The sequence below is a fragment of the Nycticebus coucang genome, chromosome 10, assembly GCF_027406575.1.
Source record: "Nycticebus coucang isolate mNycCou1 chromosome 10, mNycCou1.pri, whole genome shotgun sequence".
In the NCBI taxonomy this organism is placed as follows: Eukaryota; Metazoa; Chordata; class Mammalia; order Primates; family Lorisidae; genus Nycticebus; species Nycticebus coucang.
Genome location: NC_069789.1, coordinates 112199940 through 112227322, shown reverse-complemented (window position 1 = coordinate 112227322; position 27383 = coordinate 112199940). Strand labels below are relative to the sequence as shown.

At 44.6% G+C, this 27383-nt stretch overlaps 1 protein-coding gene and 2 pseudogenes across 7 annotated transcripts in view; 1 reads left to right on the top strand and 2 right to left on the bottom strand.

The window, feature by feature from the left end:
- Positions 1 to 12487, bottom strand: part of LOC128595855 (zinc finger protein 160-like) — a 30024-nt gene extending 17537 nt beyond the window's left edge. For 3 of the 7 annotated variants that reach the window (XM_053604928.1, XM_053604926.1, XM_053604921.1), the window contains exons 1-4: positions 12354 to 12477; positions 8808 to 9017; positions 5244 to 5329; positions 2458 to 2548 (exon numbers count right to left, since the gene is read on the bottom strand). In XM_053604928.1, coding sequence (XP_053460903.1) covers positions 2458 to 2529 — 72 coding nt within the window. In that variant the 5' untranslated portion in view covers positions 2530 to 2548; positions 5244 to 5329; positions 8808 to 9017; positions 12354 to 12477. Of the gene's footprint in view, positions 1 to 2457; positions 2684 to 5243; positions 5330 to 8807; positions 9363 to 11733; positions 11810 to 12353 lie in introns of those variants that run through there. The other 4 variants (XM_053604924.1, XM_053604925.1, XM_053604922.1 and 1 more) reach the window with 4 other exon arrangements.
- Positions 5732 to 5908, top strand: LOC128595873 (DNA-directed RNA polymerases I, II, and III subunit RPABC4-like; annotated as a pseudogene).
- LOC128596547 (zinc finger protein 415-like) overlaps positions 12306 to 27383 on the bottom strand; it is a 26592-nt pseudogene continuing 11514 nt past the window's right edge.

Below are 27383 nucleotides of genomic sequence, written 5' to 3'. Positions count from 1 at the left end.
TTATGTCTTTTTATTTATTTATTTGTTATTATTTTTTTGAGACATAGTCCCACTTTGTCCCACTGGGTATAGTGCTGTGGCATCACAGCTCATAGTAACCTCAAACTCCTGGGTTTAAGCAATTCTTTTGCCTCAGCCTCCCAAATAGCCAGGATTACAGGTGCCCACCACAACACCCAGCTATTTTTTGTTGTAGCTGTCATTGTTGTTTCGCTGGCCCAGGCTGGATTCAAACCCACCAGCCTTGGTGTATGTAGCTGACGCCGTGAACACTATGCTACAGGTGCTAAGCCTATAAGTGATGTCTTTTTTTTTATTTTATTTTTTTTGTAGAGACAGAGTTTCACCTTACCGCCTTCAATAGAGTGCCATGATGTACACAGGACTCACAGCAACCTCTAGCTCTTAGGCTTCCGCGATTCTCCTGCCTCAGCCTCTCTAGCAGCTGGGATTACAGGCGCCTGCCACAACGGCCGGCTATTTTTTGGTTGCAGTTCAGCCGGGGCTGGGTTTGAACCTGCCACCCTCGGTATATGGGGCCGGCACCTCACTCACTGAGCCACAGGCACCACCCTATAAGTGATGTCTTAAGAGATGATAACTTCCATGGCTCAGCACCCATAGCACAGCTGGTGTATGCTAGCCACATACACCAAGGGCAGCAGGTTCGAGCCGGGCCCAGGCCAGCTAACCAACAATGACAATTGTAACAAAAAAATAGCCGAGTGCTGTGGTGGGCACCTGTAGTCCCAGCTACTTGCGAGGCTGATGCAAGAGAATCACTTACATCCAAGAGTTAGAGGTTGCTGTGAGCTGTGACGCCATGGCACTCTACCGAGGGCAACATGATGAGATAGTCTCAAAAAAGAAAGAAAGAAAGAAAAAAGAGATGATAATTTCCATGGTGGCTAGAAACGCAAGCAGAATCATCTAAAAACTGTGACAGTGGCTCAAAGCCTGTAGCTCAGCAGCTAGGGCACCAGCCACATGTACCACAGCAGGTGGGTTTGAAACCAGCCCAGGGCCTACCAAACAACAACAACAACAAAATAGCCAGGTGTTGTGGTGGGTGCCTGTAGTCCCAGCTACTGTGGGAGGCTGAGGCAAGAGAATCACTTAAGCCCAAGAGTTTGACGTTGCTGTGAGCTGTGACACCACAGCATTGTACTGAGGGTGACATAGTGAGACTCTGTCTCAAAAAAACAAAAAAAACAAAACCGTGACAGTGATAGAAATAGCAATAGTGAACATTTTCTTTCTTTTTTTTTGCAGTTTTTGGCTGGGGCTGGGTTTGAACCTGCTACCTCCGGTATATGGGGCCAGCGTCCTAGTCTTTTGAGCCACAGGCACCGCCCTATAGTGAACATTTTCAACAATGCCCACATGCAAGGCATTATTCTAAATGATTTACATGTATTAATTTATATAACAACAGCATAAGCCATGAGAGATTGCTCCTATTTTACTAGGAGACAACTGGGTTACAGACACTCTAAGAAACTCACCTCAGGTCTAAAAGGTAAAAATGACAGAGCAAGCACCTGCACCCAGGTGCAAGTTACAAATTAACACTAAACCTAAAGAGTCAAATAGTTAAGTAACAGATACAACATCAAAAGTAAATTGAGAGTGGGTTATGTCAACGTCAGTGATAACAACACAGACCTTAATATTTATGTCCATTACGATTCTTACTATTAGTTTATTATTGTGACAATGTAGAAGACATTTAAGGCTACAGAAAATATTTAACATACAAATGTAATTGTTAAAACACATATTCATAAAACTCATTTCAAATGATGATGTGTCTTTGATAAAAACCATGGTTTATGCATCCCTGAAGTCATGAACACCTATCACATGTCAACCCAACTAAGTGATGGGGGCAAAAATCTCAATCAAAGTAGCTTCACAAAGCCAAACTGAGGACACACCTGGGGTGGGGCAGAGGGAAAGCTAGACCCTTCAGCATACTGAGAGACATAGGGTGCGACACACTGACTCACTAGTTTAGCTTTAAATGTATGACAAATCAAGCTAAAAATGGGTCTTTCTAGAATTTAGCAGGCATTTGTGCAAATTAATATGGAACTTCCATGTGCAGCTGGTCTAACTGTAGTCTGCAGAGTGACAGTCATCCAGATGTGAGTCCTAAACAGTCCCTGCTGCCCCACAGCACTGACACTGCAGGGCCACACCCCATCTCCCATCCATGTCTGGGTGTGAAGCCCTGCCCAGGACCCTGCCCCATGAAGCCTCTTCACAAGCTCATATCACTGGGTCAAGGTGAGATGGGATCTCCGTGTAGGTGAGAGGGACTGAGGGAAGGCAGGGGTAGTGTGAGCAAACATGTCAGGCTGGATGCTGTAGAGTCAGAGAAGACCAGCAAGTCCAGTGCCCAGCATGTCAGAAAGGAGGGGGACTCAGAAGGACCCACTAAGAACATCACTGTACCTGAGTAAGAGCCATTCCTGAATCCTCCACTTCCCTCCTCCTCTTCTTCTGGGCTTCTTCTTCATGTATCATGAATCTTTAGAAGTCAATCCTGAATGTCAAAAATGTTGTTTAATGCTGAGAATCAACACATCCCCTTCTCATGCCACAATCAGACACACAGGGAAGACCTCATTTTGTGGCAAAATTCCCATTGCATTGAGGGGAACACAGCAGCAATAAAAACCTACCAAGAAGAACAAAAAGTGAATTTATGACCCCCTTCATCAGACCGCTGCCCCTCTCCTGGTGAACCCCCCACACACCCTGCAGCAGTGGGAAGCTGGGCTGCACTGAGCTCCTCTCCAGGGCACAGCCCCTCACCCCTCTGTGATCACAGGCTGAGCTCAGCCCCCAGCAACAGCCGTCAGAGTTTGACGTTCAATGCAGGATACAGACTGGACACACCTGGGGCAGTGAAGATACTGTGGAAGCTGGGCCTCACCCTATCTGAAGGACAATCTCTGGTAAGGGAACACAGAAGTGTATTTGCAGAATGCCTCAGCACTGTGTTGTGAAACCAGAGTTGAGCTCCACTGCGGGGGGCATGCCCAACACACTCCCAATGTTGTGACTTTTCTCTCTCTTGGGGCCTTGTTGTCACCTCACCAACACTCAGATGGTGGAAGGCCAAAAAACAAAAGACACACAACCATATGACATGGACAATGTGTGTACACACATGTGCCCACATCCCACCCCGTCCCAGGAAAAGGGAAGAGGGTGACTCCCAACTAAATGAGTCAAGTCACTGCCCTCTGGCTGAACAGCGACTACAAATGGAAGCTAGACTCTGATACGGAGAGTTATAAAAATGTACTTGTCATACAGACAGGACTTTCGCCATTCTCACCAGCATCTGCATAAATTTAACAAACACATTAAAATTTCTCTAAAGAGGGCGGTGCCTCTGGCTCACTGAGTAGGGCACCGAACCCATATACTGAGAGTGGCAGGTTTGAACCTGGCCCTGGGCCAAACTGCAACAAAAAATAGCCGGGCATTGTGGCGGGCACCTGTAGTCCCAGCTACCTGGGAGGCTGAGGCAAGAAAACTGCCTAAGCCCAAGAGCTGGAGGTTGCTGTGAGCTGTGAGCAATGAAGTGAAACTCTGTCTTTAAAAAAAAAAAGTTCAAAAAAATAAAATTTCTCTAAAGATAGCAATCTCAACTTAATCATCATATTCAATCAACTCACCACTCTTTCTTTATTCCTGTTTTCTGCCCTCACTCTGTGCATCCTCTCTCTAGCCTTTTATTTTTTTTTAATTTTTTATTTTTTTTATTAAATCATAGCTGTGTACATTAATGCGATCATGGGGCACCATACAATGGTTTTATAGACCATTTGACATATTTTGATCACACTGGTTAACATAGCCTTCCTGGCATTTTCTTAGTTATTGTGTTAAGACATTTATATTCTACATTTACTAAGTTTCACATGTACCCTTGTAAGATGCACCATAGGTGTAATCCCACCAATCATCCTCCCTCTGCTCATCCTCCCCCCTCCCTCTCCCCCTTCCCCATATTCTTAGGTTATAACTGGGTTATAGCTTTCATATGAAAGACATAAATTAGTTTCATAGTAGGGCTGAGTACATTGGATACTTTTTCTTCCATTCTTGAGATACTTTACTAAGAAGAATATGTTCCAGCTCCATCCATGTAAACATGAAAGAGGTAAAGTCTCCATCTTTCTTTAAGTCTGCATAATATTCCATGGTGTACATATACCACAATTTATTAATCCATTTGTGCATCGATGGGCACTTGGGCTTTTTCCGTGACTTAGCAATTATGAATTGGGCTGCAATAAACATTCTGGTACAAATACCTTTGTTATAATGTGATTTTTGGTCTTCTGGGCATATCCCTAGTAGAGGAATTATAGGATCGAATGGCAGGTCTATTTTTAGATCTCTAAGTGTTCTCCAAACATCTTTCCAAAAGGAATGTATTAATTTGCATTCCACCAGCAGTGTAGAAGTGTTCCCTTTTCTCCATATCCACGCCAACGTCTCTGGTCTTGGGATTTTGTGATATGGGCTAATCTTACTGGAGTTAGATGATTTCTCAAAGTAGTTTTGATTTGCATTTCTCTGATGATTAAGGATGATGAGCATTTTTTATGTCTGCAGGCCGTGCGCCTGTCTTCTTCAGAGAAGTTTCTCTTCAAGTCCCTTGCCCACCCTGAGATGGGATCACTTGTTCTTTTCTTGCTTATATGTTTGAGTTCTCTGTGGATCCTGGTTATTAAACCTTTGTAGGAGACATAACCTGCAAATATCTTCTCCCATTCTGAGGGCTGTCTGCCTGCTTTCCTTACTGTGTTCTTGGCTGTGTCTCTAGCCTTTTTTCTGTTAGCCCTGGGTTTCTGCTGCTCCTCTGTGCCCCTCTCCTTGCCTGCTCTTTTTCTCCTTCTCTGCCACCTGATTTGCTACATTCTTACAACTTGTTTCCCCTGCTGAGGCTTTCTCTCCCCAATCTTTTGATTGTCCCCAATCTCGGATATTTCTTTTTCTTTTTGTAGAGACAGAGTCTCACTTTACCGCCTTCAGTAGAGTGCCATGATGTCACAGGACTCACAGCAACCTCTAGCTCTTGGGCTTCCGCGATTCTCCTGCCATCTCTTTCTTTCCTATCCCTGCTCCCCCAATACTCTCCCTGTTAAATTCCTTCTTCTCTGTTATATCCCTTTGTCCCCAGGGTGGCTCTGTTCTAGGAGTTCTGTAGGAAGACCTACCAGGCAGGCTGGAGCAACTCAAGTCTGGGAACTGGGATCTCACTGGGCAGGTCAATGTTGGATTGCGATTGGATCCAGGAGAGTTCCTGCAATTAAAATTAAGCAATTTAATTAAACAAATCTTGCAACTGTCTCTGATGGAAATGCAAACCAGACCATGCTATGCCATTTGATGCTAATGCACCAACACGATACCATTCATTTCTGTTTCCCATTCATTCAGAGAGGACAGTTTCAGCCCCACATCAGTTCCACAGGCTATTACAGGGAAAATACTTGGGCTGTGGCCCTGTGGGACTAAGGCCTGTGGTTAGTTAGGTCAACAACTGTTGCTTAAAAAAAAAAAGCAGTAACGGCTGTGCGTCATGTGTGAGCGCCGAAAGTGGCCACTACACAGCCGCAAGCTGTGTTCTGTTGAGAAGCGTGGAGTGGGAAGGTTCGCGGTGCTGCGTGGGTAGGATATAGTTGGATTGGAAATTCGGACTACAATGGACACCCAAAAGGATGTTCAACCCCCAAAGCAGCAGCCAATGATATATATCTGTGGAGAAAGTCACACAGAAAATGAAATAAAATCCAGGGATCGAATCAGATGCAGATAATGTGGATACAGGATAATGTACAAGAAAAGGACCAAAAGCCTGGTGGTTTTTGATGCCAGATGAAATATGTGAATTCAGAGATTGTCTTCATTTACATTTGGATTTGCCCCATTAGTATTTCTTTTTTTTTTTCGAGACAGAGCCTCAAGCTATTGCCCTGGGTAGAGTGCTGTGGCTTCACAGCTCACAGCAACCTCCAACTCTTGGGCTAAAGCGATTCTCTTGCCTCAGCCTCCCAAGTAGCTGGGACTACAGGCACCCACCACAATGCCTGGCTATTTTTTGGTTGCAGCCGTCATTGTTGTTTGGCGGGCCCAGGCTGGATTCGAACCTGCCAGCTCAGGTATATGTGGCTGGCACCAAGCCCCTATTAGTATTTCTCATGATTGTATATATATTTCTATTTAGCATACATTAATACTCCCCACTTATCCTCAGGGGATATTTTATTTTCCAAAACCCTCAGTGGATGTCTGAAACCTCAGATAATACCAAACCCTATATACATTATGTTTTCCTATATGTAAATATCTGTGATAAAATTTAGTTTATAAATTAGGCACACTAAGATTAACAACAATAACTAATAAAATACAGTAATTATAACAATATACTGTAATAAAAAAGTTATGTGGTTCTGGGCGGCGCCTATGGCTCAGTCGGTAAGGCGCCGGCCCCTTATACCGAGGGTGGCGGCCAAACTGTAACCAAAAAATAGCCGGGCGTTGTGGCAGGTGCCTGTAGTCCCAGCTACTTGGGAGGCTGAGACAAGAATCGCTTAAGCCCACGAGTTGGAGGTTGCTGTGAGCTGTGTGAGGCCACGGCACTCTACCGAGGGCCATAAAGTGAGACTCTGTCTCTACCAAAAAAAAAAAAAAAAAAAAAAGTTATGTGGTTCTAACTACACTGGAGGGTATTTCCGTCCGCCTGGTTCCACTGCCTTTGGTCCTCTGCACTGTGACCCTAAGTTTCCCAGCTAAACCCCTATATGTAAAGCTCAGCCTCTCTGTTCCAGCAGCTCTGAACTATGGCACTGTAGCACTCCAAAACAACCTATGCAGCCCCACAATGCCCCCCACTCCCCGCCAACAAACCCGCTTCCAGGTGTTCCATCCAGTTCTGAGATATTCCTTTCAAAAAGTTCCATACATTCCTGATCCACATTTAAAATGGGCACACACCATTCACAGAACTTACACAGAGGCCATCCTCACTTTAATACCCCTCCTGTAGATCACGGGGGACACCTCCGCTTTCCCATTTTCTAACTTCTCCCCCATCCAAGAAGAACAAACTCGACTGAAAGATTCAGGGGACTCCAAACACAGCAACGCAGCAGGAACAGACCCAAATTACCACATGAAAGGCAGTGGGCCTCTGGTGGTAGGTAATCTAAGAAGTTAGCAGTGACAGAAGAAACTGCCACTATCTGGGACAATATGGAGGCTGGTTTAAAGGAAGGCAAAGATTGGGTACATTGAGTTGATTGAGGATGTCACAAAAAAGAGGCACCAGATTTCATGAGGGAGGCCGCCATCATTCCCATGTCTCACCTGCAGGATTCCCTAGGTGTTTAGGGGTACCCTCTTTGTGCTCCTCAGGCTCCTTTATTCCCACCCTTCCTGAAGGGAAGCCAAGAGCCCTGTACATGGCCCAGTGGAAGGCAAGGCCCCTCAGCACAATGGCAACTGTTCCCTGGTGATGGGCAGAGACTAGAGACCCAGGAGGAGTAACGGAATGACACAGATGGCTAAAATGAGGACACCTCAGCACAATGTCTGGGACACAAGGTGTGTAGGGCCTTGAAGGCCTCTGTACATTCTTTTGCTCTCACTTTGAGTAAAATAAAGTAGCCACAGGAAGTTTAGATTAATTAGAGTTGAAATTCCAGAAGAAATATGCGACCATCTTTATCACCTGCCCTGTGGCCCTGATCTTCCTTGAGGAAGAATCAGCCCTATCCACAGCCTCAGCATCTCACCACAGCCCCAGAGCAGGTGTTACAACTGTCCAGTGAAGGAGACTCCAGTGTGTCTTCCAGTGTTGGGAAAACAAAAAAGATGCAAAATGATCAATGTGGAGGAGCGTTTCTGATATGGTGATTGATTCAAAGATAATAAAACCTGAGCAACGTGGTAAAAATTGACAGGAACATGAAATAATGGGGCTGGGTTGGGGATGAACCTAGACCTGAAGGACAAAGGGCCAGAGGCAGGATAATTTAGGAAAGAAGGGTAAGATTAGGGACAAAGACTTGACACAGGAAAAGGTTTGGAAAATGAAATGTCAAATGTGACTGGGGCAGAGTGAGCTGAGGAGGCTGAGCTCCTAGGATGAGGCTGCACACAGTGGAAGCGCTCTGATGACAGGGGGCTTGGAGCAACAGGGGAATCTGGATTTGTTTTGAGGACCATGAAGCCACAGGAGGGCTCAATGCCAGGGATCAACAGGACCTGCCTTTAGATTTAGCCCTGGTAACCCTAATGCAGAGAAAGGCCTCTGAAGACAGTCTCTGATCCGTCTGTGTGATTTTACTTCCTTTTCACTTTTATAGGACTGAGTCTCATTTAACATCCTCATTACACTAGGCACTCCCTTCTCCCAGAACTGCCAAACACAGATGGCATACCCAATTTTGCCAGACATCGAAGTTGTCAGTGTGGCTCCTATTGAGGTGTTCTGGTACAGTCCCTCACCTCCATGTTACAGGTAGGTGTACTGAGGCCCAGAGGGGCAGATATTACACCAGGTCATCCTGAGGTCTGGGCTGAGTGAGAATGAGGAGGTGCCACTGGTTCTGTTGGGTCAGTGGGCAGGGTTGTTCTTTATCATCCCTTCCCTCAAAAATTCTAGGACCTTCTTTCACATACCTGAGCAAAACAAACTTCTCTTTCAGGTTTCATCACCTTGACCCCAAACATTTAATTGTTCTTTTCCCAAAAAAACACAGTAACACACTTACAAAATGTGGAATTTTGTGAACACAGGACTATTGGTGTTGAAAGCAGTGAAAGAGCCAGCTGTAGAAATGAGCTCTGAGGACATTTTTCACCATGAACACAGGGCTCTGCTGGAACAGCGTTCCATGTCAATCCAATTCTTCAACATTTGCAGAAAACAGAACAGACGAGAGGGACTTGATGGGGACATCTACTTAGCAGTGCACAGCTTACTGTTTTAAGAGATAACAACAAAAATAGAGTAACTAGGCCGAGCGCAGTGGCTCATAACTGTAACACTAGCACTTTGGGAGGCTGAGATGGGTGAATTGCTTGAGCTCAGGAGTTTGAAACCAGCCAGAGCAAGGGTAAAACACTATCTCTAAAAATAGCCAGGCATTGTGGCAGGTACCTGTAGTCCCAGCTACTTGGGAGGCTGAGGCAAGAGAATTGCTTGAGCCCAAGAGTTTGAGGTTGCTGTGAGCTATGACGCCACAGCACTCTACCAAGGGTGACAAAATGAGACTGTGTCTCAAGAAAACAAATAGAGTAATTAGTTCAACTAGGTTCTGATGTTAAGGTAAAAGGCCTCCGGCATCTTTAACCAACTACATATTGAAACAATACAAAATTACCTCCCAGTTACCAAAGCAACGTTTCCAATACATGATAAAGACTAGAAAACATGGAGACCCCAATCTGAAGTAGATACAATTTCAAAGGAAAGTAATTTTGAAATTATTTTTAAAAATAACGAATTCTGGCTCAGTGCCTATAGCTCAGCAGCTAGGGCATCAGCCACATATACCAGAGCTGGCGGGTTCGAATCCAGCCCAGGCCTGCCAAACAACAATGACAACTACAACAAAAAAATAGCCAGGCGCTGTGGTGGGTGCCTGTAGTCCCAGCTACTTGGGAGGCTGAGGCAAAAGCATCGCTTGAGCTCAAGAGTTGGAGGTTGCTATGAGCTGTGATGCCACAGCACTCTACCCAGGTCAACATAGCGAGACTCTGTCTCAAAATAATAGTAATAACAATAATGAATTCTGTAGTCAAAGAGGAAACATTTGTTTATTTGAGAAGACTCTCACTTTGGCACCCTTGGTAGAGTGCCATGGCATCATAGCTCACAGCAATCTCAAACTCTTGGGCTCAAGTGATCCTCTTACCTCAGCCTCCCAGGTAGCTGGAGATTATAGGAGTCGACCACAATGCCTGGGTATTTTTAGAGATGGGGTCAGGCTGGTCAGGAACTCCTAAGCTTAGGCAATTCACTTGCCTTAGCCTCCCAGAGTGCTAGGATTACAGGTATGAGCCACCTCGCCCAGCCCCAAAATAATTTTTTAAAAGATCACATTCAGATGAAAATGACATGAGCTGATTACAGTAATCCACCAAAGCTTGACTCAGAAGTAATTGTATATAAAAATCTAGAAACTCTATTAACTGCCTCGGCGCCCATAGCTCAAGTGGCTAGGGCGCCAGCCACGTACACCGGAGCTGGTAGGTTCGGATCCAGCCCGGACCCGCCAAACAATGACAACTACAACCAAAAAAATGGCCGGGCATTGTGGTGGGCACCTGTGGTCCCAGCTACTTGGGAGGCTGAGGCAAGAGAATCACTTAAGCCCAAGAGTATGAGGTTGCTGTGAGCTGCAATGTCACAGCACTCTATCCAGGGCGACAGCTTGAGACTCTGTCTCAAAAAAATAAAAGAAAGAAACTCTATTAATTAAAATTCACCTCAGCCTTCGAAAATGAACCATGAATGAAATGAAAGAGACTAGAAAGAAAAAAAAAAGCAAATGTATTACAAAAAACCAGCCCCATGCAGTGACAGAGTCAGTTACTTCTTCCCCACTTCATTATCCCACTCTCCACTCCCAGGAAAAAAGAAGAGGGTGAGCTACCACTGAGAGGGTCAAGTCACTGCTGCCTGGCTGAACAGGGACTGCAAGAGGTCGTCAGCCTTTGATACCAAGAATTATAAAATGTACTGGCCTTGTAGACAAGAGCTACATAATTCTCACCCTCATCTGTATAATCTAAACAATGAGATTATAATTTAAATATTAGATAATAGAGAAATGGAAGTCATAACTTAATCATCAAACCCAATCATGTCACCACTCATCTGGACCCAGGGTCCCCTCCCTCCTTCTGCCCTGAGTTTCCCTCCTTAGGCCTTAGGGCCTTAGCCGCTCTGAGTTTCCCTCCCTCTTTCTGCCCATTGTCTCTCTTGCCACCTTCTCTTTTTCATTCCTGTCATTTTCTTTCTGGGATTCTGCTGATTTTGTGCCCCTCTCCTCTCTGCTGTTTCTTCACTTCTGCTTCATTTTCTCTTACATCTGTTTTGCTCCATTCTTTTAACTTGTTTCACCTGCTTTGCCCTTTATCTAATCTAATCTTTTTTTTTTTTTTTTTTTTTTGGTTTTTGGCCCGGGCTGGGTTTGAACCCGCCACCTCCGGCATATGGGACCGACGCCCTACTCCTTGAGCCACAGGCGCCGGCCTATCTAATCTTTTGATTGTCCCCAATTTCATATGCTCTTGCCTCTTTCTCCTTCCATTTCTCTTGAATTCCCTCTTTCCTGTTACATCCCCTTGTTCCCACTCTGGCATCCCTAGGTTCCTAGACTTCCTCCCTGCTCTCCTTGTCACCTGGTGCCCCCTCTTGTTCCAGCACCACGCAGCTGTCTGCTCTGCCTCCAAATCTTCTGTCCTCCTCCCCCCACCGCCCGCCGTCGGCCTGACGTGCCTCCCCCTTTGCTGCTCCTCGCCCTATTTGGATGCTCTTCATTTCTCAGGACATCGGGCTTTTCTCTACATTTCAGTTATCCTCCCCCCCCCCACTTTCTCGGCTTCTTCTTTCATCACTTCTCTCTTCTTTCACATCTCTTTGCAAATCTTCCCTCATTCTTTGCTTCGACATCTTTTTATGGTTCTTACCTATTCTGTTTTATTGCTTCTCAGTTGCTGTCTCCTTCTCCTAATCTTCTTTGCTCATATATTCTCAGGGAAGGGGATGGAATGAGATGCCCACTTCCCAGAAGAGCAGCCTTTTCCGGGGCTGGGGGTGGGACTGGGGACACAGAACATGGAGCGAGGGTCAAAACACAGGCCCCGGTCACCTCTTGGTGAGGGGAAGCGATGAAGGGGAGGTCTGGGGAGCAGGATCAGGCCTGAGGAGGAGTGATGGGGCGATGGTGCCTTAGGAGAAGAGTGGGGGCTGCAGAATTCCAGGACCCCGGCTGAGGAAGGACGCGGCCTCTCCGAACAGCCGCGTTGCCCCCCAGGCGCCGACAAAGGGCGAGAATGCACCACTCAGCTGTGCTACGTGGCTCAGAGCGAGAGTTCAAGAATGGGTTTAGGAAAGAAAAGCTCTGCTTAAAGGTTTGTGAGACTGACGCGCTACCTACTGCGCTAACGGGGCACCTTGCTTCAAGGTTTAAAAACCGCGAAAGGCGGTGTTTACTCGGCCCAAAGGGGCAAAGACCCGGGGCGGACCAGCCTCGGAGGTTTTAACCCAACGGGAAGCTGCTCCCGGACTCACACGGCGAGGTATTTACCAGGGATGGAGGGGGCGGAGCGGGGATTCCAAGGTCCGTAGGCGCCGAGCACGGAAGACCGCGAAGCGTAGGTTTAATCCAGACCGAGGAGCTACAACACTCCGCAGTTCGAGGTTTGCTCCGCTCGATCCGCTTCCGGGTCTGCGGGAAACTGCGCAGAGGGAAGAGGCTCAGCGGCCCGGGGGCGGGGCCAGACGGGCCTGCGGGCGGGGTCGACAGACGACTTTAAGTCTGTGGATAAGGGCGGGGCCTGCCGGGCGATAAGAGGGAGGCGCGGGCCTGCACTGGGCTCCCACCCGCTGAGCGTGCACAGCGTCCTGTGTAGCAGCGTAAATGTTTCAGCTACCAGTTAGAAGCACAGGCGTGTGCAACACTGAAGTTAGAAACCAAACTGTTTTCCTCTTAAGTTAGAAACGGTTTATGTTATTATAAAACTGGTTTTTGCTAGCGGTTCCACCCAGTAGTGCTACTGAGGCTCAATCCTCTCAGCAGTCAGAGACAGAATTTCCGTAGGGGGTGGATGTTTCCGTAGTTACTGGCTCCTGGGAAGTTATGCAATTAAAATTAATTTAAGCAGTTGAGTCTAAATGTCCACAAATTATCTGTGAAGGGGAGGCAAACTAGAGTAAGAAATGCAGAACTGGGCGGCGCCTGTGGCTCAGTCGGTAAGGCGCCGGCCCCATATACCGAGGGTGGCGGGTTCAAACCCGGCCACGGCCAAACTGCAACCAAAAAATAGCCGGGCGTTGTGGCGGGCGCCTGTAGTCCCAGCTACTCGGGAGGCTGAGGCAAGAGAATCGCTTAAGCCCAGGAGTTGGAGGTTGCTGTGAGCTGTGTGATGCCATGGCACTCTACAGAGGGCCATAAAGTGAGACTCTGTCTCTACAAAAAAAAAAAAAAGCTTAAGAAAAAAAAAAAGAAATGCAGAACTTCATGCAGGTAATTTGCAATTTAATGCTATGCTATGAACCTTCCTCCCACACATAATACCTCATTTCTTTTTTTTTTTTTTTTTTGTAGAGACAGAGTCTCACTGTACCGCCCTCGGGTAGAGTGCCGTGGCATCACACGGCTCACAGCAACCTCTTAACTCTTGGGCTTACGCGATTCTCTTGCCTCAGCCTCCCGAGCAGCTGGGACTACAGGCGCCCGCCATAACGCCCGGCTATTTTTTGGTTGCAGTTTGGCCGGGTTTGGGTTTGAACCCGCCACCCTCGGCATATGGGGCTGGCGCCCTACTCACTGAGCCACAGGCGCCGCCCATAATACCTCATTTCTATTTCTATTCCCCATTTACCCCAAAGGGAAAAAGTGAACCCTGTGCTCACGTCCAGAAGGACAAGACCTGTAGTGGAAAGCTAAGGTTTCTAATAAGTTAAATCACCAACTGTTGCTTTAATAAAAGCAATACATTTTTATTTTATTTTTTATTTGTTTTTTATTTTTGAGACAGAGCCTCAAGCTGGCGCCCTAGGTAGAGCGCTGTGGCATCACAGCTCACAGCAACCTCCAACTCCTGCGCTTAAGCATTCTGTTGCCTCAGCCTCCCAAGTAGTTGTCATTGTTGTTTGGCAGGCCCAGGTGGGTTCAAACCTGTCAGCTCTGGTGTATGTGGCTAGGGCCTTAGCCGCTTGAGCTACAGGCGCCGAGCCAGCAAATGAAGTTCTAAGAAGAAAGTTTACAGTAATAAATGCCTACACCAAAAAGGGAGAAAGATCCAGCTGGACATTATAGCAGGTGCCTAGTCCCAGCTACTCGGGAGGCTGAGGCAAGAAAATTGCTTAAGCCCAAGACTTTGAGGTTGCTGTGAGCTGTGACACCACAGTACTCTACCAAGAGCGACATAGTGAGACTCTGTCTCAAAAAAAAAAAAAAAATTAGCAGAAGGAAACAAATAATAACGATAATAGCAGAAATAAATAAAATAGAAATGTAAAACGCTACAAAATAACAGGATGAAGAATTAATGTTTTGAAGAAATAAAATTGCACAGGGCCGAGGTGGGGCTTGGGTGTGCAGAGCAGCACACCTGCTTTCTGCGCCCAGAAGCTTGAAGGAGCCGGGATGAGAGACTCTGCGGGAGCAGGGGACAGGAAAGGGGCTTCTCACGAGCTGGTCCCAGCCCCACAGCCAGGGAGACCCCAGCCCAGAGATACTGCACATCTGCGGCTGGCTGAGCGCATGGGCCCAGGCCCAGCGGGTCGCATGGCCTCCACATACACAAGGCAGGAGAGGCCTCTGCCTCCCCACAGCCCAGCTGGGTCACCTGCGCAAGAACGATAGGCCCCCACGCCCAGGCAAGGACACAACGCCTTCGCCCTGCCAGGGCTGTGAAGCAACCCCTGCCCGCTCCGGGAGGTTGGCTGGTAATACACGCTGGAGGTCGTCAGCTTGGCCCCAACCGCGGGTAACATGCACTCGCACTTGCTCATGCACGCCGGCACGTGTGAACGCAGGTCCTTCAGAGGCAGGCACGTGTTCAATCCACTCTTTAGGAATCTTTTTTTTTTTTTTTTTTTGTAGAGACAGAGTCTCACTGTACCTCCCTAGGGTAGAGTGCCGTGGCGTCACACGGCTCACAGCAACCTCTAACTCTTGGCTTACGTGATTCTCTTGCCTCAGCCTCCCAAACAGCTGGGACTACAGGCGCCCGCCATAACGCCCGGCTATTTTTTGTTGTAGTTTGATCGGGGCTGGGTTTGAACCCGCCACCCTCGGCATATGGGGCCGGCGCCCTACTCACTGAGCCACAGGCGCCGCCCCACTCTTTAGGAATCTTAACACCCAGGGCCGGTTGCTTGTCCTACTTCTAGCAAGACATTTTTGGGAAAGGATCACTTTTATACTGTTCGTGGGACTGCAGCCTTTTTGGAAAGAAGTATGGAGAATCCTCAAAGAACTCAAAATAGACCTTCCATTTGATCCTACAATTCCATTAGTAGGCATCTATCAGAAGAAAAAAAAAAATCATTTTACCACAAGGACATTTGCACGAGATTGTTTATCACAGCTCAATTTATAATCGCCAAGATATGGAAACAACCCAAACGCCTATCAACCCATTAATGGATTAACAGAACTGTGGTATAACATGGAATACTGTTCAGCCACAAGAAAAGAGGAGACTTTACATCTTTTGTATTAACCTGGGTGGAGCTGAAAAACATTCTTCTTAGTAAAGTATCACAAGTATCCAATGTATTCAATACTAATATAAAGCCAGTAAAAGTACTAATTCACACTCACACAAGAGAACAACTCGGCTCAGCACCTGTAGCTCAAGCGGCTAAGGTGCCAGCCACATACACCAGAGTTGGCGGGTTCAAATCTAGCCCAGGCCACCAAACAACAGTGACAACTATAAAAAATAGCCCGGCGCCTGTAGTCCCAGCTACTTGGGAGGCTGAGGCAAGAGGATCGCTTAAGCCCAAGAGTTTGAGTTTGCTGTGAGCTGTGACACCACAGCACTCTACCCAGGGCGACAGTTTGAGATTCTGTCTCAGAAAAAAAAAAGAGAGAGAGAAACTCAATTTAATTCAAGTTGGAGGGAAGGATAGATGAAAGAGGGGGATTGGTGTGCTCCCAACTAATAAGCACAATGTAAGTATATATAGCACACCTCCTGGGTGTGGGACACAGCTACAACAGGTACCTTACCTAATGAACACAAACATTGTAACCTAATTCTTTGTACCCAAATATTAATCTGAAATTTTGAAAAAGACATTTTGGGGTACAGAGTGGTGGTGTGAGGATCTCTTGAGTTCAGGAATTTGAGACTAGCCTGAGCAAGAGTGAGGCCCTGAGCTCTGTTTCATTGTCAGGAGGGACACATGAGGATAAAAACATAGCTCTCCAAACCATTCTCCCTGCTCCCCCGCCACCCTGAACCACCATCCATCCCTTTGGCTTGATGCATCTCTGCGCTTTCTTCTAATTTATTCCCTGCATAATTTATTCACTTGTGTATTGTTTCCTGATCAGCAACTTTTTTCTTTTTGTAGAGACAGAGTCTCACTTTATGGCCCTCGGTAGAGTGCCGTGGCCTCACACAGCTCACAGCAACCTCCAACTCCTGGGCTTAAGCGATTCTCTTGCCTCAGCCTCCCAAGTAGCTGGGACTACAGGCGCCCGCCACAACGCCCGGCTATTTTTTGGTTGCAGTTTGGCTGGGGCCGGGTTTGAACCCACCACCCTCGGTATATGGGGCCGGCGCCTTACCGACTGAACCACAGGCGCCGCCCCTGATTAGCAACTTTTAAAAACAAATGAAATATATACGATGTTTTATTAAATAGGCTGTTTAATAAAATAAAGGAAGATGGTGTCGGTCTCCAGAAAAAAAAAAAAAAAAAGAAAGAAAAAAGAGTGAGGCCCTGTCTCTACAAAAAAGAGAAAAATGAGCCAGCATTGACCAGCGCCTGTAGTCCCAGCTACTGGGAAGGCTGAGGCAAGAAGATCATTTCAGCCCACGAGTCTGAGGTTGCTGTGAGCTAGGCTAAGGCCTTGGCAGTCTAGTTTGGGGCAACAGAGTGAAACTAAATGTCTAAAAAAAGACATTTTTGGACCAGCCAGGGAAGTCTACACAGCTTTCCATAAAGGGCCTCAATGTTATAACATTTCCTGTAGGGCACCATCATTCTAAAGATCCAAACCCAGCTTTAGGTAGATTTTAATTAAGTTCCAGTAGAGAGGTCAAAAATTCAATTTCAGTGTTATGAAGGCAAATATATGAAGTTTCTAGTTTATCTATGAAAATAAAATTCTCATTCTGTGTATTAATTCTTAAGAAAAAATTCATGAATATTAATTTTAAAAATTATATCACTGAGCACTGCAAAGACAAAAGGGTGTTTTGGTTGTTGTTTTTTTTTTTTGAGACAGAGCCTCAAGCTGTCACCAAGGGTAGAGTGCCATGGCATCACTTACTGCTCACAGCAACCTACAACTCCTGGGCTTAAGTGATTCTTTTGCCTCAGCCTCCCAAGTAGCTGGGACTACAGGCGCCCACCACAACACTCAGCTATTTTTTGGTTGTAGTTGTCACTGTTGTTTGGCAGGCCCAGGCTGGATTCAAACCTGCCAGCTCTGGTGTATGTGGCTGGAGCCTTAGCTGCTTGAGTTACAGGTGCTGAGCCTTGTTTTTTTTGAGACAGAGTCTCACTATATTGCCATAGGTAGAGTGCTGTTGCATCACAGCTCACAGTAACCTCAAACTCATGGGCTTAAGTGATTCTCTTGCCTCGCCTCCCAAGTAGCTGGGACTACAGGCGTCCACCACAAAGCCAGGCTATTTTTTTGTTGTTGTTGCAGTTGTCATTGTTTACCTGATCTAGCCAGGTTTGAACCCACCAGCCCCATGTATGTGGTCGGTGCCCTAACCACTGACCTATAGGCACCAAACTGACAAAAGGGTTTTATTTAAATCCTCATTCTCACATTTTCTTTAATTTCCCAGTATTTTTTCATATTCTTACTATGTTTGTATTTTTCCTTCAAGTAAATCAAGGTGAATGTCATGGGTCTTATTTGGCACACAAGAAAGGGGCTATGTGAATATAATAATAGTGTATGTTTATGAACAGCAATGCAGGCTTCTGGGTGTAAGAGTCTGAAATTGCACTTCTGTAAGATCGTCATTATACCCACATAAGTATCCTAGGCCATAGTGTAGACAGAATAACATGAGGGCATTCTATGAGTATACATTCCCAAAATTCTATGTTGTTTGATTCCACCAATAAAAAATCTGCTCTACACTTTTCAATCTAAAGAGCCTAATGGTACATTGTTGTTGCCTATTATGAAGTACCCTACTGAAAGGTCTGGCTTGGTGGCTCATGCCTGTAATCCTACTAGCACTGTGGATGGCTGAGGTGGGTGGATTGTTTGAGCTCAGGAGTTCAAGGCCAGCCTCAGCAAAGTGAGACCTTACCTCTACTAAAAATAGAAAAACTAGCTGGGCATTGTGGTAGGCGTCTATGGTCCAAGCAACTGGGGAGCTGGGGCAAAGGGATCTCCTGAGCCTAAGAGTTTGAGCTTGCTGTGAGCTATGAAGCCATGGCACTTTTGTACTCAGGTAACAGAGTGAGACTCTGGTCTCAAAAAAAAAAAAAAGTATCCTACTGAAGTGGGACAAAACTATGTTGGTAGAAAGAACATGATTCATTCATAGTTATGAAAGGAGTTAAAATTTTATTATCACAGATCTATGATACATTCTGATTAAAACAGTAGCAAATGTGGCTCGGCGCCTGAAGCACAGTGGTTATGGTGCCAGCCACATACACTGAGGCTGACAGGTTCAAATCCAGCCCCGGAAGCTAAACAATGACAACTGCAACAACAACAACAACAAAAATAGCCAGGTGTTGTGGCGTGCACCTGTGTCCTAGCTACTTGGGAAGCTGAGGCAAGAGAATCGCTTAAGCCCAAGAGTTTGAGGTTGCTGTGACGCCACGGCACTCTACCCAGAGTGAAAGCTTGAGACTGTCTCAAAAAAACAGTAGCAAATGTAATGCTAGCAGTTATATGGGAATCCTACTCAATACAGGCAGTCCCCAAGTTACAAATACTTAACTTACATTACAACTCACACTTACAGAGGCTCAGTTCAGTCCCCAATTTACAAACATCCGACATATGACTCATAGCCTTGAATGGAGGCTACTACAGGTTATAGGTAAATGTACCAGTTCCAACTTACCTGCTAATTCACCTACAGAACCTATCTTGTTTGTAACTTGGGGACTGCCTGTAACATCCTATTTCAACAATCTTTGCTATATGACCACCAGTGACATTCAATGGAGATGGCCATTTTTACTGGTATTATTTTTATTACATAATCAGTCACTAATACCCTGCCCATAAAAGATCCCAGTGTCAAAAAAAAAAAAAAAGATCCCAGTCTCCTATGGTCTTGGTTTGTTCATTTCAAGCTCAGTTGGTAGAAAATTTCTTTCCTGTAATAACCACAGTGCCCTCCTATCAGAACAAGAGTACCCTGACCCTAATCACCATGATGACCAATATCATAATGTTACATTATTCTCTGCCCTCACTTCATGCTGTCTAACTCAGAGAATATTTAATTGTCAAAGGCAGAATCCTTCTTCAAAGAACTTGGATGGAAACGATGCTCCCCTAATGAAGTGAGCCCTTCCATCCTATTGTTTCTCAGACACTAGCACTGTCAGGTTGAATGTCATAGGTAGCAAAGAAGCTTTCCCAAGAAACTTGAAATAATTGAATAAAATGTTTTATAACCTGAGGATAACTGGCTATTTCCCAACATCCTGCAACCTCAGATATATATCATATCATGGGCTCTACAAATTTTGACTTTTACTTGTTCTGTAGTATATAAAATCAAAAGTTAGGCTTGGGGACTGTAGCTTAGTGGTTAGGGTGCCAGCCACATGCACCAGGGCTGGTGGGTTTGAACCTGGCCCAGGCCTGCTAAACAACAACTGCAACAACAACAAAAAATAGCCAGGCGTTGTAGTGGGTGTCTGTAGTCCCAGCTACTTGGGAGGTTGAGGCAAGAAAATCACTTACAGGCGGTACCGTGGCTCAGTGGGTAGGGCGCTGGCCCCATATACCGAGGGTGGTGGGTTGGAACCTGACCCCAGCCAAACTGCAACAAAAAATAGCCGGGCATTGTAGTGGGTGCCTGTAGTCCCAGCTACTCGGGAGACTAAGGCAAGAGAATTGCCTAAGCCCAGGAGTTGGAGTTTGCCATGAACTTGTGATGCCCCCAGGAGTTGGAGTTTGCTGTGAGCTGTGATACTACTGCTGTAGTATCTACTGAGGGCAATAAAGTGAGACCCTGTCTCTAAAAAAAAAGAGAGAGAATCGCTTAAGACCTAGAGTGTGAGGTTGCTGTGAGCTGTGATACCTTGGCACTCTACCAAGGGTGACATAATGAGTCACTGTTTAAGAAAAAAAAAATCAGGCAGAACTAGAGACTGGGTTATTCCTTTATAAATCCTTGATGTTCTATAGTTTTGATACTTGGGTAATAACTTAAGCATGCACATTACATTTGTGTTTTTTCATTAGAGATGTGTATTTTGATGTCTAGTGTGACTTTTGAGACCTAAATAAAGCCCGTCATTACATTTATGTAATTTCTCTCTAGTATAGGCTCTTTGCTGACAATTAGCACTTGAACTCATGAAGATTTGCCATCCTCTTTGCATTTGTAAGGATTCTCTCAGGAATGAATTCTCTTATGTTGCACAAGGAGTGAATTACAACTGAAGATTTTGCCGCATTCATTACATTTGTGAGATTTTTCTCCCAGTATAAATTCTTTGATGACTTGAAAGATTCAAACTTCGACTGAAGATCTTCTCTGTCTTATGCTTGTAAGGTTTCTCTCTAGTATGAATTATTTGATGCCTAATGAGGTTTGGGTGCACACTGAAGGATTTGCCACAATCATTACATTTGACAGGCTTTTTTCCACTGTGGATTATATGATATCTAGCAAGGTTTGGGCACACATTGAAGGATTTGCCACACTCATTACATTTGTAAGGTTTTTCTCCAGTGTGGATGACCTGATGGGTAGTTAGGCTTGAATGTACACTAAAGGCTTAGCCAGATTCATTGCATTTGTAAGTTTTCTCCCCAGTATGGATTACCTGATGCCTAGTTAAGTTTCAATGTACACTAAGGCTTTGTCACACTCATTACACTTGTAAGGTTTCTCTCCAGTGTGAATTCTCTGATGACGTGCAAGGTGTAAATTGTAACTGAACACCTTACCACATTCATTGCATTTGTAAGGTTTATCTCTAGTATGAAATCTCCAGTGCCTTGCCAGGCTTGAAGTTTGACTAAACACTTTGCCACATTCATTACATTTGTAAGGTTTCTCTCCAGTATGAATTCTCTGATGAATCAAAAGGCTTGACATTTGACTGAAGATCTTACCACATTCATTACATTTGTAAGGTTTCTCTCCAGTGTGAATTCTCTGATGTAGTGCAAGGCATGAACTGTGACTGAAAACTCTGTCACATTCATTACATTTGTAAGGTTTCTTTCCAGTATGATATCTCTGATGATGTGCAAGGTTTGATTTTTGACTAAAGACTTTGCTACAGATACCACATTTATGCTTCTCTTGGGAATGGATTAACTTATGTATAGTAAGGTGTGAGCCATAATTAAAGGTTTTTCCATACTCATTACACTTGTAAGGTTTTTCCCTAATGCATGATTTCTTTTCTTGTGTGAATAAGGAAAGATTGATGACATCAGTCCCATATGTTTTAGAAATATGTGTTTTACTACTAGAAGAAACTCTTTGTGGTAGTGAAACTAAGCAACCATTATTAATAGACTCCTCAACTTGATTATATTCATCATGAATTTTTCCATGGGCTTGAAACAGATGCAGTTCAGATGTAGGTGCCTGAAAGCATAACCCAAGTTGATTTTTTTTTTTTTTTTTAAGACAGAGTCTCACTTTGTCACCCTTGGTAGAGTGCCATGGTGTCACAGCTCACAGCAACTTGCAACTCTTGGGCTTAAGCAATTCTCTTGCCTCAGTCTCCCAAGTAGCTGGGACTACAGGCACCCGCCACAATGACCAGCTATTTTTTGTTGCACTTCTTATTGCTATTTTAGCTGGCTGGGGCCTGGTTCAAACCCGCCACCTCAGTAGATGGGGCCAGCGCCCTACCCAGTGAGCCACAGGTGCCACCCCCAAGTTGATTTTTATTTTACTTATTTATTTATTTATTTTGCAGTTTTTGGCCGGCGCTGGGTTTGAACCCGCCACCTCCGGCATATGGGGCCAGCGCCCTACTCCTTTGAGCCACAGGCGCTGCCCCTCCCCCAAGTTGATTTTTAATAGGCTTGTTTCCTCCCTCCCTTCTATCATATTGGTCTCTTCTAGAGACCAGTAAGATTTTCTCTTGGGGTAATGGGCTCTGTCTTGTAATTTCCTTCATTATCTTTCCACTGACCCTCAAAGTCATGTATAATTTTCTGAATTTCCCTAAAACAAAAATCTTCAATGTCAGGGCAGTGCCCGTGTGGCTCAAGGAGTAGTGCGCCGGCCCCATAAACTGGAGGTGCCGGGTTCAAACCCGACCCCAGCCAAAAAAAAAAAACTGCAAAAATGTTCAATGTCATAGTTCTTGGGTTTTTCCAACATCACCGGGTGCAATATTTCTCCTGTGTTGCTCTTTCCTACTGGGGTAATTCCTTGATCGTACTTTTAGGAGAGATATCTATGAGATACAAAGAACCACAGGTTTCTGATTAATTATAGATGGTAAAGAAATATTTCATATTAAAAACAACATTACACAAAAAGTCATACTTATATTGAACACAGTCATAAAACTTTCCAATCATGATTTCAATTTTTAGGAAAGCAATAGGAATAAGATTCTTTATTATTATTATTTTGTTAATTAATTAATTATTTAAATAACTTAGTGACATGAGTCTCACTCTATCACCATGGGTAGCATGCTGGGGCTTCATAGCTCACAGCAATCTCAAACTCCTGGGCTCAAGTGAGCCTCCTGCCTCAGCCTTCCTAGAAGCTGGGACTACAAATGCCTACCATGATGCCTGGCTAATTCTTCTCTTTTTAGTAGAGATGGGGTCTTACTCTTGCTCAGTCTGGTCTCACACTTGCTGGGCTCAAGCGACCCATGTGCCTCAGCCTCCTAGAGTGGTAGGATTATAGGCATGAGCTATAGCACCCAGCCAAAGTAAGCCTCTTTAATTCAAAAAAGGGCGATTACCCGTAATTCATATCAATTTTAGGAAAGCCTAGTTTCAAACATCTTCTGACCACAACACTTACATTGCACAAACCTATGCTAGTCCTGAAAGGTGTATTTCTCCACCTGGATTCCTAAGTACACACCGCATGATAATAGAACTATGTTCAGAAAACATATTAACTATCTCATTGTTGAAGAAAAAACTAGATTGTATATAATTATAGCACATTTACACTGTATATATAAATGCTAAGCACTACACAGTACCTTCTTATTATATTGGTAAATAAGCCACAACAATCTTATGCAATGACTAACCTAAATAAATGATGATTCTGAATTGTCATACAACAATAGCACTGAGAAAAAGAAAAACGTTAATAAAGGTTAAAACATATTTTTTGGGCTCGGCGCCTATGGCTCAAGCACCTAGAATGCCAGCCATGTACACCGGAGCTGACAGGTTCAAATCCAGCCCAGGCCTGCCAAACAACAATGACAACTACAATAAAAAAATAGCCAGGTGTTGTGGCAGGCACCTGTAGTCCCAGCTACTTGGGAGACTGAGGCAAGAGAATCGCTTAAGCCCAAGAGTTTGAGGTTGCTGTGAGCTGTGATGCCACTGCACTCTACCAAGGGCGACACAGTGAGACTGTCTCAAAAAAAGAAAAAAAAAAAGTAGTCCCTTTATAAGAAGAGACGTGACAGATTGTTTCCTGTTGTTCTTTCTACTATGTGGGGCAGTCAGAAGATAGCTGGAATAGATCAGGAGAAGGACTCTCAGCAGGAACCAATTTGGCCGGCACTTACCTTAATCTTGACTTCTTAGTCTCCAGGTCTATAAGAAACAAAGTTCTGTGGTTCGATTCTCCTAGTCTATGGAATTTTGGAGGTGAGGGACAACATGAATTAAATAAGGCAGAGAAAGGACCATCTCATTATAAAGTTGATAAATCATTAAACAAAGAACTTTTGAGACTTTAGTCTAAAACATGCAATATTCTAAACCCTCACACAACACTAACTTGTGTGAATAACTTTCAGATAAATTATCATTATTTTTCAGATAAAGACACCAGGACTATAGTATTCATGTATTGAACCCCAAGTAGCAGAGAAAGTAACTGAGAGTAAGAAGATTGGACCCTGCGCCTGTAAGATCAGACATATTCTTTTTTTTTTGGAGACACAGTCTCATTTTGTTCCCCTCGGTAGAATGCTGTGGCATCACAGCTCACAGCCACCTCCAACTCTTGGGCTTAAGCGATTCTCTTGTCTCAGCCTCCCAAGTAGATGGGACTACAGGCAACCACCACCATGCCCAGCTATTTTTTTTTGGTTGTAGTTGTCATTGTTTTTTGGCGGCCCTGGGCTGGATTCGAATCTGCCAGCTCCAGTGTATGTGGCTGGCTCCCTAGCTGCTCAGCTACAGGCGCTGAGCCAGATCAGACATAGTCTTAATGCACAATGGTTCACCCAAGCAGTACAGAAAACCAGTCATAGCAAATACCAAGGAGCATATTAGACATACATGGGAGATGCAATCTGGGAATGACTGAAGTTTTTGAACACTTCTCATGTGCTAAGCGCTATTCTTTTTCTTTTTTCTTTTGAGACAAAAGCACTGTGTTGCCCAGGGTAGAGTGCCATCACATCACAGCTCACAGCAACCTCAACCTGTTGGGCTCAAGCAGTCCTCATGTTTTAGCCTCCTGAGTAGCTGGTTCTACAAGCTCCTGCCTCCACACCCAGTTAGTTTTTTTCTATTTTTAGTAGAGATGGGGTCTCACTCTTGCTCAGGCTGCTCTTGAACTCCTGAGCTCAGGTTATCCACCTGGCTCGGGCTCCCAGGGTACTGGGGTTATAGGCTGGGGTTAGAGGCCTCTGTGCCTGGCCTCTAAGCACTATTCTAAATACTTTACACGGGCTTGGTGCCTGTAGCACAGTGGTTACAGTGCTGGCCACATACACCCAGACTGGCAGGTGCTGGCCACATACACCCAGCCTGGGCCAGGTAAACAACAATGACAACTACAACTAAAAAAGTAGCCAAGCAGTGTGGTGGGCACTTGTAGTTCCAGCTACTTGGGAGGTTGAGGCAAGAGAATCGCTTAAGCTCAAGAGTTGGATGTTGCCGTGAGGTGTGACTCCAGCCCAGGACGACATAGTGACATAGTGAGACTGTCTCAAAAAACAAACAAACAAACAAACAAACAAAAAAACGAAATACTTTGCATGTACTAATTCATATAACAACATAAAAGCCTGTAACAGAATGGTCTGTTCCCATCTTATTGAGGAGACAACTGTGTCACTGACACTCTAAGAAACTTAAATTAACATAGATCAAAGAGCTAAAATGATAAAGCCAGCAACTGCACTAAAGTATCTGCACTTAGGATTGCCAGTTAATTAACAGAGACACCATGAAATGTAAATCGGCAGAGACTCTCTTAAGCCCAAGAGTTACTGTGAGCTGTGACACCACAGCCCTCTACGCAGGGCGACACAGTGAGACTCTGTCTCAAAAAAAAAAAAATACACAGTTATACACATATGTCACTACTGTTACTAATATTAACTCACTGTAGTAGTGTAGAACAAATTTGAAACTATGTAAAATCTTTAAGATATAATTTCAACTGTTACAAAATATAAAATTTATTCCAAATGATAATGTCTCTTTGATAAAAATCATTCACTAGCTAATCTGAGTGCACTGGTGTTTAAAAATAATTGATCAGCTCTGTGCCTGTAGCTCAGTGAGTAGGGTGCCAGCCACATACACCAAAGGTGGCAGGTTCGAGCCTGGCCCAGGCCTGCTAGATAACAACAACTGCAACCAAAAAAAATGGACGGGTGTTGTGGTGGGCCTGTGGTCCCAGCTACTTGGGAGGCTGAGGCAAGAGAATCGCTTGAGCCCAAGAGTTTGAGGTTGCTGTGAGCTGTGACACGACGGCACTCTACCGAGGGTGACATAGTGAGACTCTGTCTCAAAAAAAAAAATAAATAAATAAAAATAAAAATAAAATAAAAATAATTGATCACAACCAGTTACAGATTTCATTGTTCCTTCTCCATTGCCACTGACTCATATGAATAGCCAAAAAGCCCAAACCAAAATGAACAAAAAATCCCCAAACAAAACACTATGCTGGACACAGTGGTTTAAGCCTATAATCCCAAAGCTTTGGGAAGCAGAGGTGGGGATCTCTTTGAACCCAGGGGTTCCAGTCAATGGTGAACTATGATCCTGCCACTGCACTTTAGCTGGGAAAACAGAGCAAGATCTTCATCTTAAAAAACAAACAATACATCATGGGCTTGTGCGTCCATGAAATAAGAGAAGCTGTCTCCCAATGACATATATTTTGATTCGTTTTTTATCATTTTGGCACAGGTTCATTTCTGCATGTTTGGGAAAATAAAAATGTACAACTCATACTTTATTTAGTGTAAACATTATTGCATATTAAACCACTAAAATGGTTGGATACAAAAAATTTGAAAACTTAAAATCCTATCTCTATTAAATACCCATGTTCAAAAATATGAATAAAATTTTACTCATTTAAATTTAGATATTTGTGTATTAACAAGAGCTCTGTGGAGTTAGTTCAATCCACAAGTAACACCATGATACAAGATTGAAACATACAGGCCAAAGCAGTGGCTTACACCTGTAATCCTAACACTTTCAGAGGCTGAGGCAGGAGGATTACTTGAGGCCAGGAGTTTGAGACCAACTTGAGCAACCATAGCAAGGCCTGATCTCTACAAAAAATTAAAACATTAGCTGGGTGTGGTCATATACTACACCTATAGTGCAGGAGGGCAGCTACTTGGGAAGCTGAGGCAGGAAGAATCACTTAAACCCAGAAGTTTGCAGTGAGCTGACACCACTACAATCTAGCCCAGACAGCTGTGTAAAATCCTGCCTCAAAAAAAATACAAAACAAAACATTATTGGCTTGGCACCCATAGCACAGTGGTTATGGCACCAGCCACATACACCCAGGTTGGTGGGTTCAAACATGGCTCAGGCCAGCTAAATGACAACAACAACAACAACAACAAAATAGCCAGGCGTTGTGGTGGGCACCTGTAGTCCCAGCTATTTGGTAGGTTGAGGCAAGAGAATCGCTTAAGCCCAGAAGTTGGAGGTTGCTGTGAGCTGTGATGCCACAGTACTCTACTGAGGGTGACATAGTGAGACTCTATCTCAAAAAAAGAAAACCAAAAACATTATTAGTATCACATATCAAAGCCCAGA